The sequence below is a fragment of the Nomascus leucogenys genome, chromosome 23 (genome assembly GCF_006542625.1).
Source record: "Nomascus leucogenys isolate Asia chromosome 23, Asia_NLE_v1, whole genome shotgun sequence".
Taxonomy (NCBI): domain Eukaryota; kingdom Metazoa; phylum Chordata; class Mammalia; order Primates; family Hylobatidae; genus Nomascus; species Nomascus leucogenys.
This window is the reverse complement of record NC_044403.1, coordinates 19,317,369-19,330,568: the sequence shown is the minus strand read 5'-3', so window position 1 is coordinate 19,330,568 and position 13,200 is coordinate 19,317,369. Positions and strand designations below refer to the sequence as shown.

General features: G+C 34.3%; 1 protein-coding gene across 3 annotated transcripts in view; it reads left to right on the top strand.

Moving 5' to 3' along the window:
- Positions 1–13,200, top strand: part of ATF7IP (activating transcription factor 7 interacting protein) — a 138,900-nt gene that overhangs the window by 103,152 nt on the left and 22,548 nt on the right. For all 3 annotated transcript variants that reach the window (XM_030805016.1, XM_030805017.1, XM_030805018.1), the window contains exons 11-12: positions 8,637–8,715; positions 11,029–11,184. In XM_030805016.1, the coding sequence (XP_030660876.1) occupies positions 8,637–8,715; positions 11,029–11,184 (235 nt within the window). The remainder of the gene's footprint in view (positions 1–8,636; positions 8,716–11,028; positions 11,185–13,200) is intronic.

Below are 13,200 nucleotides of genomic sequence, written 5' to 3'. Positions count from 1 at the left end.
CACCGTGGTCTCGATCTCCTGACCTCGTGATCCACCAGCCTCGGCCTCCCAAAGTGCTGGGATTACAAGCGTGAGCCACCACGCCCGGCCTAATGTGCACCTTTCTAGGAGATAGAAACTAGTGTGAAACCGGTAGCCTGTGATTCTTTGAACTGTCACATTGTAAGTACAATTGGCTAACTTCATTTTTCTCTCCCAAGCCTACTTGGTTGTACTTCTTAACACTTTAAGGCTATTTAGATCAGAAGAAATCTGGATGTCTCAAGCCAGGTGCAGTGGCTTACGCCTGTAATCCCAGCACTTTGGGAGGCCAAGACGGGCAGATCACTTGAGGTCAGGAGTTCAAGACCAGGCTGGCCAACATGTCTCTACTAAAAATACAAAAATTAGCTGGGCGTGGTGGTGCACGCTTGTAATCCCAGCTACTTGGGAGGCTGAGGCGGGAGGATCACTTGAACCTGGGAGGAGGAGGTTGCAGTGAGCCAAGCCAAGATAATGCCACTGCATTCTAGCCTGGGTGACAGAATGAGACTGTCTCAAAAAAAAAAAAAAAAAAAAAAAAAAAAGAGAAACTTGGATGTCTAGTGTCGAAATGCTTGTCAGCTGTAGTTAATTAGCAAATGATGAAATATGTAAAATATTCTCTTTCTGTAGTTGTTAAAGATTTATCTGATACCCCAAATAAGTATTTATTAACATATTGCATATAATTTATTATTGTATATTTTATTACTATATATCATTTTATATAATGAATTGTTAATGTTTTATATAGTGAAAAACAAATTTATTCAAATTATCAGCATAAGCTGTAAAATAGTGTTGCTATCTGTAATTGTTGTTTTGAAGGACTCAAGATCACCTTTAAGTTTGCTGATTTGCTAGAAGGATTTCATAAGACCCAGTAGTACGTTATACTCACCATTATGATTTGTCACAGCAAAAGGTGTAGAGCCACATTTTCTTAATCCAGTCTATCGTTGTTGGACATTTGGGTTGGTTCCAACTCTTGGCTATTGTGAATAGTGCCACAATAAACATATGTGTGCATGTGTCTTTATAGCAGCATGATTTATAGTCCTTTGGGTATATACCCAGTAATGGGATGGCTGGGTCAAATGGTATTTCTAGTTCTAGATCCCTGAGGAATTGCCACACTGACTTCCACAATGGTTGAACTAGTTTATAGTCCCACCAACAGTGTAAAAGTGTTCCTATTTCTCCGCATCCTCTCCAGCACCTGTTGTTTCCTGATTTTTTAATGATGGCCATTCTAACTGGTGTGAGATGGTATGTCACTGTGGTTTTGATTTGCATTTCTCTGATGGCCAGTGATGATGAGCATTTCTTCATGTGTTTTTTGGCTGCATAAATATCTTCTTTTGAGAAGTGTCTGTTCATGTCCTTTGCCCACTTTTTGATGGGGTTGTTTGTTTTTTTCTTGTAGATTTGTTTGAGTTCATTGTAGATTCTGGATATTAGCCCTTTGTCAGATGAGTAGGTTGCAAAAATTTTCTCCCATTCTGTAGGTTGCCTGTTCACTCTGATGGTAGTTTCTTTTGCTGTGCAGAAGCTCTTTAGTTTAATGAGATCCCATTTGTCAATTTTGGCTTTTGTTGCCATTGCTTTTGGTGTTTTAGACATGAAATCCTTGCCCACGCCTATGTCCTGAATGGTATTGCCTAGGTTTTCTTGTAGGATTTTAATGGTTTTAGGTCTAACATGTAAGTCTTTAATCCATCTTGAATTAATTTTTGTATAAGGTGTAAGGAAGGGATCCAGTTTCAGCTTTCTGCATATGGCTATCCAGTTTTCCCAGCACCCTTTATTAAATAGGGAATCCTTTCCCCATTTCTTGTTTTTGTCAGGTTTGTCAAAGATCAGATAGTTGTAGATATGCGGCATCATTTCTGAGGGCTCTGTTCTGTTCCATTGATCTATGTCTCTGTTGTGGTACCAGTACCATGCTGTTTTGGTTACTGTAGCCTTGTAGTATAGTTTGAAGTCAGGTAGCGTGATGCCTCCAGCTTTGTTCTTTTGGCTTAGGATTGACCTGGATTAAGAAAATGTGGCACATATACACCATGGAATACTATGCAGCCATAAAAAATGATGAGTTCATGTCCTTTGTAGGGACATGGATGAAACTGGAAAACATCATTGTCAGTAAACTATCGCAAGGACGAAAAACCAAGCACTGCATGTTCTCACTCATAGGTGGGAATTGAACAATGAGAACTCATGGACACAGGAAGGGGAACATCACACTCCGGGGACTGTTGTGGGATTGGGGGAGGGGGGAGGGACAGCATCAGGAGATATACCTAATGTTAAATGACGAGTTAATGGGTGCAGGAAATCAACATGGCACATGGATACATATGTAACAAACCTGCACATTGTGCACATGTACCCTAAAACCTAAAGTATAATAAAAAAAAAAAAAAGGAGGAACTAAAAAGATGCTACTTTTAGGAAAAATAAAAATAAAAAAAATAAAAATAAGAAAATAAAAAAAAAAAGGTGTAGAGCAAGAGCAACAGGGAAAAAAATGTGCAGAGTTGAAGTTCAGAGAGATCAGGCAAAGACTTCCAAGTTGTCTATCTGGGATCGCACAGAATTTGTTTTTTCTCTGGCTTATTAACCTTAGAGACATGTGCCAAGAGTCTTCCCAGAGGAGCCTGACTGAGTCTCAGGGTCTGAGGTTTTTTGGAGGTCTGGTCACACAGTGGCATTTTTCTATACAACTGGCCATGGCATTGGAAACTCAGGATCCCAACAATGAAACCCAAGTGTACATCATCAATCTTCATTCACTGTTCAGAGTGTATGTAAGAGAATTAATTGTTAACATGACCTTCCAAGGGCAACGTTCCTGATAACTAACCAAGTCTCAATTATGGTTCCAAGTTCCCTTGTTGAGATGTGCAAGGAATGAACAACCAGCTCTTCTGCATTAACTCTTCACATTTGCTGAAGTTTGCCTTTCAAGTATATTCTTGTTTCATTACAAAAAAGCTACAGAGCCAATATGTTTGCTCTCTTGAAATTTTCTTAGTGTTTGCATATTGAGACTGGTCATTTTGGAAAACGACACATGATTAGCTAAGTTTTTAATAAAATTTCTAGTGTTAAAAACTATTTGATATAATTTTTTAATGATTTCAAACTGAAGGTTTCAGTTTGTAAAAACATATAAACGTGTTTCTGATTAGATTTCTCAGACAATGTTTTGTCAGGAAAAAATGTAAAGATACATGTATATGTATACATGTCTGTGTTTGTTTGTTTCCACCTGGTGGCATAGAAATAATAAGGTCTACAGTGAGACAGCCTAGAGCCTGTCACTTAATAGTGGGTGCTTTGGCAAGTTATTGAACACCTTAGATTTTTCACTTATAAAGTAGAGCTAGTGCTAGTACTTACCACATAGAAATATTGGGAGGAGTAAATGTGTTAATGCATGTAAAGCATTTAGCACAGAGTCTAATAGGAGTAGTGCTAGCTATCATGACTGTCTTATACATGTAGTTAATAGTTATGGAAAAATTACCAATTTTATTTGTCAAAAAAGAAAGTCTATTCAGGAAACTACTTGTAATGTATGATAATAAATTGTATCTGTCAGTTTATGATCAATAAAAATCATAATTTATCATTAGGTCATTGCTTGTAGATCTTCTTGATCTATATAAGCATTTAATGATACACATACTCCTCTGAGCACTGCTTTGCCTGCATTCCATAAATTTTCATGTGTTGCATTTTTATTTCATGTAGTTCCTTGTCATTTCCTTTTGGGTCCTGGGTTGTTTAGTTAGTAATCTGTTTAATTCCATGATATTTGGGGATTTTGCAAATTTTTTATTATTGATTTTTCATTTAATGCTATTGGATTTAGAAAATATCCTCTGTATGACTTTGTTACTTTTACACAAATTAGATATGTGTTATAAAGCCCCATCTATGGTATATATCTTAGTGAATGTACCATTACACTTGAAAAGAGTATGCTGCTGTTGGGTGTAATGGTTTATAAATGTCAATATTGCGTGGTTAGTAGTGTAATTTGGATTATTTGTATGTTTGCTGATTATTGCCTTTTGCTGTAGTGGTTTTATCTATTTACTAAGAGTGGTATGATTGTGAATTGATTTCTTCCTTTAATTTTGTCAGTTTTGCTTCTTAGGTTTTGACACTGTATTACATGGTGTTTTTTTATGTATAATTTGTAATCTTACCATACTTTTATCATTATACAGTTTCCTTCTTTGTCTCTCTGATATTAACTTAGTTACAGCGCATTTTTTTTTTTTTAACTCTTAAAGAAAAAAGTTTAATTGAGTTGCAGTTTCACAGGGCTTGGGAGGCCTCAGGAAACTTACAGTCATGGCACAAGGGGAAACAAACATGTCCTCCTTCACATAAGGGCAGGAAGGAAAGAATGAGAGCAGGGCAAAGCGGGAAGCCCCTTATAAAACCATCTGATCTTGTGAGAACTTACTATGAGAATAGCATGGGGGAAACTGCCCCCATGATTCAATTACCTCCGACCTGGTCCCTCCCACCACACATGGAAATTATCAGAACTACAATTCAAGATGAGATTTGGGTGGAGACATAGCCAAACCATATAAGGAGGTAGGACCCCTATATTCATTATCTTGCTAATTTTCTAAGTTACCTGCGTGTAGAGTTTAAGAAATGATCGTTGGTAAAAGGCAATGATGCTCTTGGAGGAATGCAGATCTAATAATTGGATGTTTAAAACCAATATTCCATGTATATTGTATTAAAAGCCTTTAGAATAAAAGTATCTATCCATATTTATATTTTAAAGCCAAAGTGTGTATTAGTGCCACATATATTGTATAGCCTTATAGTGTGCTATTTTAAGGACATCTTAACTGCCCTCTAATGCCTTGAAATCTGGCTACATATTTGACTTATTACCCTGCCCTTAATTAGTAGTGTTTTATACTAAGTAAGCATCCTTATCTATTGAATAAACGCTAATAGTAAATGATGAGACAAAAGTTGCCATCAAGTTGCATTTTTATGAAAAAAATGTTATGAAAAGCATGATTTTCAATTTATAAATTAGTCACACATTTCTTTGTTACATAGAAAATAAAAATTGTACTAATTAGCAATCATTTATCAGCACCAAGTGAATATTCTGTCAACTGTTTGACCTTGTAGTTACTATTGCCCACCTTGAATGTGTGTAGGGATGTAGGTATATACACATACCTATTTTCCCACCTGCACCCCACTGGTAACTTCTGTTGCCCTTTCTTTCCTGAAACCACCCTGGTCCAGATCTTTCCCATTTTTCTTCACCTTGACTTCTTAATAACATTCAACACCACTCAGTATCCTTCCTTTTTGAAACATTGGTTTCTCTTGGTTTCCATGCATCACATACTTTTGATTTTCCTCTGCATCTCTTCTTGGGAGATCTCATTCACTCCTGGGATTCAGTTACTACATATATTCTTATGTCTGCCATATTTAAACCTCTAGTTCAAATCTCTGTTCATCTTCAGTCATCCATATATGTATATGAATGTATGCACACACACACTATATTAATCTCTTCTCACATTGCTAAAATGAAATACCTGAGACTCAGTGACTTACAAAGACAAGAGGTTTAATTGGCTCATGGTTCTACAGCAGCATTTTTATGTTTACTGTTTACATGTTACTTTTTTCAGCTTTTTACTTTCAGTCTATGTCTTTGTATTTAAAGTGAATCCACAAGAGAAAAAAATATCATATTTCTTGATTTGTTGCTGTGTTTTCCCATCTGATAATCTCTACATTTTGGTTGGAGTTTATAGTTAATATAAGTATTGATTGGATTGTGTTTAGGTCTGCTGTTTTGCTATTTGTTTTCTGTTTGTTTCATCTGTTTTCTTTTTTTGTTGGTTTCTGTGTACCTTCTTTCCTGCTTTATTTTGTATCAGTTTTCTTAAAGCATTCTGTCTTAATTCCTCTGTTAGCTTTTTAGCGCTCTGTGTGTGTGTGTGTGTGTGTGTGTGTGTGTGTGTGTGTGTTTTAGGGGTTGTTCTAGAGTTTACAGTATGTATCTAATCTTAATTATAGAACCTTGCAATTGTGTGTGTACATTTACCTCCTTAATGAAGTTGCTTTCCTTAAATATCACGTTCATGTTTTCACATATATTGTGGTCTTGTTTGCATATATATTACATTGTTTTTAATCTTCATGTTGTAGATCTCTAACTATATTGTTTTTAATTGTTGCCTTATAGAGTTTTAAAGAAATTAAGAACAGAAGAGATATAGTCTTTAATATTTATCCTTATGTTTACCTTTTCTGGTCTTTTTCTTCCTATGATCCAAGTTGGTATTTCCTTTCAAACTGAAGAATGTCCTTAAGCTCATCTTTACAGTGTAGATCTGCTAGTGATGCATTCTGTTGGTTTTTTAATATCTAAAAAATGTACTTTTGTATCTTTTGTCTCCTTTTTTCAAGGAGAGTGTCATTGGATACAGAATTCCTAAAGGGTTTTTTTTTTTTTTTTAATTATCGGCACTTTGAATATATTGTTCCAGTGTCTTCTTGCTTCCATAGTTTCGGACCAATAGTCAGCAGTTACTCTTTGCTCCTGTATAACATGTAATTTGTTCTATTTACTTTCAAAATTTTTCATTATTGGTTTTCAGTATTTGGACTATGATGTGTATAGTTACGGATTTCTTAGTGTTTCTTCTGCTTGAGGTTCATTGAACCTCTTGGATTTGTAAACTAATGTTTTCCACCAAATTTGGGAAGTTTTTGGTTATTATTCAATTTTTTCTTTAGATCTTTGTTTCTTCTCATTTACGGTTTTGCTGAACTGTTATTGCACAAGTTTCAGGCGTTTTTCATATTTTCTTCTGTTTTTCTTTGTGTCCTATGGACTAGAAAATTTCTATTGATCTAGCATCAATTTCATTTGAGTTTTTCCTGCCCTGTCCAATCTGCTTTTATACCTACATTAAGCTAATTTTTATTTTAGTAATTATTTTTTCTGCTTTATTATTTCTATTATTTTTTTTTCAGTTTCTTTTTCTCTTTTGAAATTTCCTGTTTGTCCGTTCATTATTATTTTATTTAATTATTTGAATTTTTTTTTTTTTTTTTTTTGAGATGGAGTCTTGCTCTGCCACCTAGGCTGGAGTGCAGTGGCGCAATCTCGGCTCACTGCAACCTCTGCCTCCCAGGTTCAAGCGATTCTCCTGCCTCAGCCTCCTGAGTAGCTGGGACTATAGATGCCCGCCACAATGTCTGGCTAATTTTTGTATTTTTAGTAGAGATGGGGTTTCACTATATTGGCCTGGCTGGTCTCAAACTCCTGACCTTGTGATCCGCCTGCCTCAGCCACCCGAAGTACTGGGATTACAGATGTGAGCCACTGCTCCTGGCTTTAAACATATTTTTAATAGCTACTTTCGAGTCTTTATCTGCTGGATGTAATATCTGGCTCTGCTTAGAGTCAGTTTGTATTGACTTATTTTTTGTCCTAAGTTAGTTTCACTTTTCAAAGCTGGACCTTAATGACAATATGTTGTAGTGAAAGATTATTTTACATTTGTTGACGAATTTTGGGATCTTTTAGTTTGGGATTTTATAGATTTTTGGTGTTTGTAAATAACCCATTTTCTGTGAAATCATTATTGTAGAAAGATTTATAAGAATTAGAATTGCATTATTGTCTTGGGATTGGGCCTGGATATTAAAGTCAAGGCATTATTTTCTTTAATTTCTCAACTTGAGTTTTGCAGATGAAAACCTTTATCATTTAGAATTGATCTCAGTATATCAACGTAAATTGTGATTATTAGTTATTAAGCAATTGCCATGTATCATATGATATTAAGCACCTTATATACACATTTGGATTAATCCTCACAATAGCCTCAATATTCAAATATTGGAAATTGAGATAATTACCCATCTGAATCAGGTAGCTAATAAGTTAGAACTATAAGACACACTGACTTCAGAGTCCTGGCTCTTCAGGTTTATATTGTCTTACCTTCCTTTTTGGTTGCTGTCATGTGGTTTTAAAGGTTTTTCTTATAATCCTAATATTTCTCATGATTTTGGATGATGGATTACTGGTCAGCTTGGATGTGCAGTTAATAGCATAGCATACCGTATAATTTCATAGTATACCATACCATTTTTTTAAGGCGAAAAAATGTAGATTATTTTCTATAACCCAATTCTAGCTTTAATGATTGCCTTTGGTGTTGTGGTGGATTAATATTGATAATTTAGAGTAGTATTGATCAACATTTTAAATGTCACAAAATGAATAGTGTTTGTGTTTAATCTTATTTGCTGTATGCAACAGATAGCTTAATTGTTTTAAGAAAACGTCTTGAATTTCTTTTGAAAATTATATTTCATATAGTAGATGTTTAACGCATGAGTTTAACACATGCCCTAGGATTAGGGCATTTGTCTGACAAACTCTGTTTATTCAGGTACAGCCATTTAAGGGTCCAGATTGAACCAGGTTACTCCTTAGTCTCATTTTACCTCACTTATCATCTCATTTTTTAACATGTACATCTGCCAGAGTTTTCTTTGTAAAATGTAGAAGTTTTGTTTTTCAGAGTGGAAAAGCCACTGGCAGTGATTCAAGTGGTGTCATTGATCTCACAATGGATGATGAAGAGAGTGGAGCTTCACAAGGTACTTCAATAGTAATTGTACTAAGGAACGTTTTGATACCTTTTTTTTGTCTTAATACAGTACAATATTCTACAAAGACAGATGTTTATGGCATTATGCTTGGTTTATTTGTGTTCTTTTTGGAATGGAAGTTTTTTAGATTAGAATTTTAAAATTTGGCCAGGTGCAGTGTCTCACACCTGTAATCCCAGTGCTTTGGGAGGCCAAGGCAGGAGGATTGAGGCAAGAGGTCAGGAGTTTGAGACCAGCCTGGGCAACACAGTGAAACCCCGTCTCTACAAAAAATTTAAAAATTAGCTGGTTGTGATGGCATGTGTCTGTGGTCCCAGCTACATGGGAGGCTGAGGCAGGAGGATAGCTTGAGCCTGGGAGGTTGAGGCTGCCGGGAGCTGTGTTTATGCCATTGCATTCCATCCTGGGTGACAGAATGAGACCCTGTTTCAAAAAAAAAAAAAAAAATTTAAAATAGAATCAAATCTTAAATGAGTATGAACAATGTGTAGAGGAAAACAGCAATTAAGAGAATATTGTAAATTTTGGAGTACCTCTGTTTTTATGTCTGTTATTTCACTTGATCCTTGCAAAAAATCCTGTAATACTCATTTTAGACTTGAGGAAACTTGTTAGCCTTAGAGAAAACAATTCAGACTCAGTAAGGGTCTTGGGAGTAAAATCCAGCTCTTCTGTCTGTACATTAAATGTTCTTTTTCTCTCTCTTTATGTTTCAGTGTAGATACTGTATATATATGTATACATTTAATTTTGGTCATTTGAATTAATTTCTTTTATCTAGCATTATATAAATAAAAATAGAAGTAATTGTTAAAAGTGTTCACATCCAAAATAATAATGTTCTGAGTTATTTAGAAACTGTAAACCATATTCCTAGTTATTCTGCAGTGTTATTAGGTGTTTCATGAATACAAAGTTCCATGGTTAAATATGCTTGGGAAATGCTGAGTTTAAAGTTAAATTGATTTTTTTCTTAATGCAGACTTCTCTGAGCCTTTACTATGCTAATTTATAATGTAAATCTCTAAGAATGATTTAAGATATAAAGTATTTCTCAAACTTACTTGGCTGCGCAAAATAACGTTCAGCTACATATCCATAAAACTCTGGTGATTATTGCATGTGGAAAATATAATATCATGTGCTGAGTTACTTTTTAGTATCTTAAATACATTACTTTTTTCTAAAACACCCAAATATTTTAAAAGTAATATTTTGGGGAATCAGTTTAGTTGAGCTTAGGAAAACAAAAGTTAAATAGCTATACAACTGATTATATGACAGTAAAGTTGGTTTTGTTATTTAAAACTGAATTGAGAAATGTATGCCATCCTTCATCCGGGTTGAACTCAAGCCAGTATGATTATTCTTTCAAATTATCTCTATTGCTTTCACTAATTTTTAATAGACAGCCATGACTATTACAATGGATCCCTAAAGAAAAAAATAAATACAGATTTTTGAGAGGACACAGGTAGGCTTAATTCTGGATTAAAAAGTAGAGTCCTAAAAGTTTGTTTTCAGTGCTCTCACCATTTCCCTAGCATCCATTCCTCATGGGATCTTTCTGTTGCCCCACCTTTGGGTCTGTCTCAAATTCTCACATTCCTAAAGTACACTGTTTTCCAATGGCATCAAAGTATCCATTGTTAAAGCCTCTGGTTTTATTTACATTTAGTGTGGAATTCTATAGGACAGAAATTGATGGGGATTATTTTGGATAGAAGGACTTTTGGGTCACAATCTTCATAGTGGTTTCCTGTTTTTAAGAGTTTTTTCTGAGATGCAAATATTTATTTCATAGGCTATTGAAGACCTTTTTTGAGATTAGTCATTCTTTGACTATTTTTAAGACTATATAGTGATGATAAGCAACTATCTGTTATCAAAGAACCTAAATAATTGTAGTAATTGAAATTCAAGATCACAGGGGAAAACTCATCAGTTTATAGATATTTGTCTAGCAGAGTGTTCTTCCTATAGGTAGGTAGATTATATATTTATGCAAGTAATGAATTATTCTAGTTGATATATTGTACTGAATTTACAAGTAAGATTATTTCTGAATTTCTGTAAACGTGAATTTGAATCTGTGATAGAACCACCAGCAGATTACATATGCTCTTAACTCAGTTTTCAAATCAGCAAAAATACACATAAGTAAAATGGAAATAAATTGTTCTCTTAGAGGTAAATGTGACACCCAAGTGGCAAGCAAAAGTAAAATTTGTCCATAGAGGAAAGACTTGTATTTCCTAATTTTTTTCTTGTCAGTCATAATATTTCACTTTTAACTAACAGACCCCAAAAAGCTAAATCACACTCCTGTATCAACCATGAATTCTTCTCAGCCTGTGTCACGACCATTGCAACCCATACAACCAGCACCGCCTCTTCAGCCATCTGGGGTGCCAACAAGTGGACCATCTCAGACCACCATACACTTACTACCTACAGGTAAATTTGTTGAATCATTGAGTAGAAGCTTTGGTTTTGCCTGTAGAGAACTATGACTATGGAGTTAAGTGGAAAGATAAGACAGAAAATTAATATTCTTATTGTTAATTTGAGGACTACAGTGTATGTCCTTTTGAAGGCAGTATAACTTAGTTTTGCTGACTGTCTTAAGCAGCAGCACTGGTAAAGAATGATACTAAAGAAAAAGTATATATTTATTTATTTAACATTATATACATAAAAATAGAAGTAATTTTAAAAAGCGTTCACATCAAAAATAATAATATTCTGAGTTATAATATTTAGAAACTGTAAACCATATTCCTAGTTATTCCGCAGTGTTAACAGGTGTTTCATGAATACAAAGTTCCATGGTTAAATATGCTTGGTAAATGCTAAGTTCAAAGCTAAATTGATTTTTTTTCTTAATGCAGACTTCTCTGAGCCTTTACTATGCTAATTTATAATGTAAATCTCCAAGAATGATTTAAGATATAAAGTGTTTCTCAAAGTTACTCGGCTGCACAAAATAGCGTTCACCTAATATCTATAAAACTCTGGTGATTACTAATGCATGTGGAAAATAATATTATTCTGAGTTATATTCTTGAGACCAGCCTGGGCAACACAGTGAAACCCCGTCTCTACAAAAAATTTAAAAATTAGCAGATTTGTCATCTTCCACAGCAGATGTTCTGTAAATGGCAGAAATGACTGTAGTTTCTCTGGAAGGGATGGATATGACTTGTTCTGAGTGTAACCAAGAAGTTATAACTGACCGATCAAACAAGAATTTTTAAATGTGTCTTATCTTGAAATAGCTTTAACTAGTCTGACACTACCACCAGGAATCATATGCTTGCTACCTTTCAAGAAGCTGTAAATTCAAAATTTTGAAGATTTAGCCTGTATCTCCTAAACTGTTCAGAAACCAATCAAGATGGTTTGTCTTCTGTATAACAGTCCATTGCTTGAAGATTTTATCTGCACAGTACTTATATAAGTACTCTTCTCATTAAGGAAAACATTGAATTAAAGTGGAGTTTTATCTAGTGAAATTTATACTTAAAACACCAGATATCTTGGGGGAATCAGGATATTTTCCATAGTGATTTAGCAAACTATTTGTTAATTAACCTTTGAGTTATGAAATTATTGTTGATGGAGCAAATGTGTGGTTGTTTTGGTAGGAATTGTTTAGATTTGTTGAATTTCAGAATCCTAGATGCTTATTCGGACTTTCCTATCAGTTAAAATAAATTTTACCTTTTTGGCATTTCCAGGCAAAAGAATGTGCTTATGTGACTTTATTTCTGGTGTGTAGATTTTTTATTGGTTCTCATATTTCAATACCATTGTTCTATCTAAATAGGCAGTTATAAGTAAGTTCAACCTTGGGAGCTGTGTTATCTGTCTTTCTTTACATTTATACAAAGTTATAACGACAGTCATCAAAATTTGATATTTTGGAAAGAAATGTCATTATTCAAACCCATGGGCAGTGTAGATTATGGAATGGGGAGTGAAGAGATGAAGAAATAAGTGTTCTTTCTTGTTAATACTTTCTTCTTTCTTCCCGTTTCTGAAGACTCACATTGAAAGTTAGGATCTGTAAAGACTGAAGAGTCTTTAGTAAAGAAACCGTTTTATCTTTGTTATAGCCAGTATTTTCCTCCAAATTTATTTTTTTATAGGACCCATTTTTTCCATAAGAAAGTAGATTGATTTGTTATTTTTTATTATATAGTTACTACGTGGTCATTTGTAAAATATGATTCTAATTCAGAGAGTTGTTAACAAGAAAGTGTCACTAAAAATCATTATTATAGATACGTGCTGTCAGTGAATGTTTATGACTCAATTTTTGATAAATATTTATTAACATTACTCAAAGTATTAATGCTTTCGGGAACATACAATAGGAGGAATACCAGAATAGAGAAGGGAGAAGTCTGTTGTTTAATGGATTTTATTTACTGTTTTAAAAAAAGATAGATTGGTGCAGCTAAACAAAAT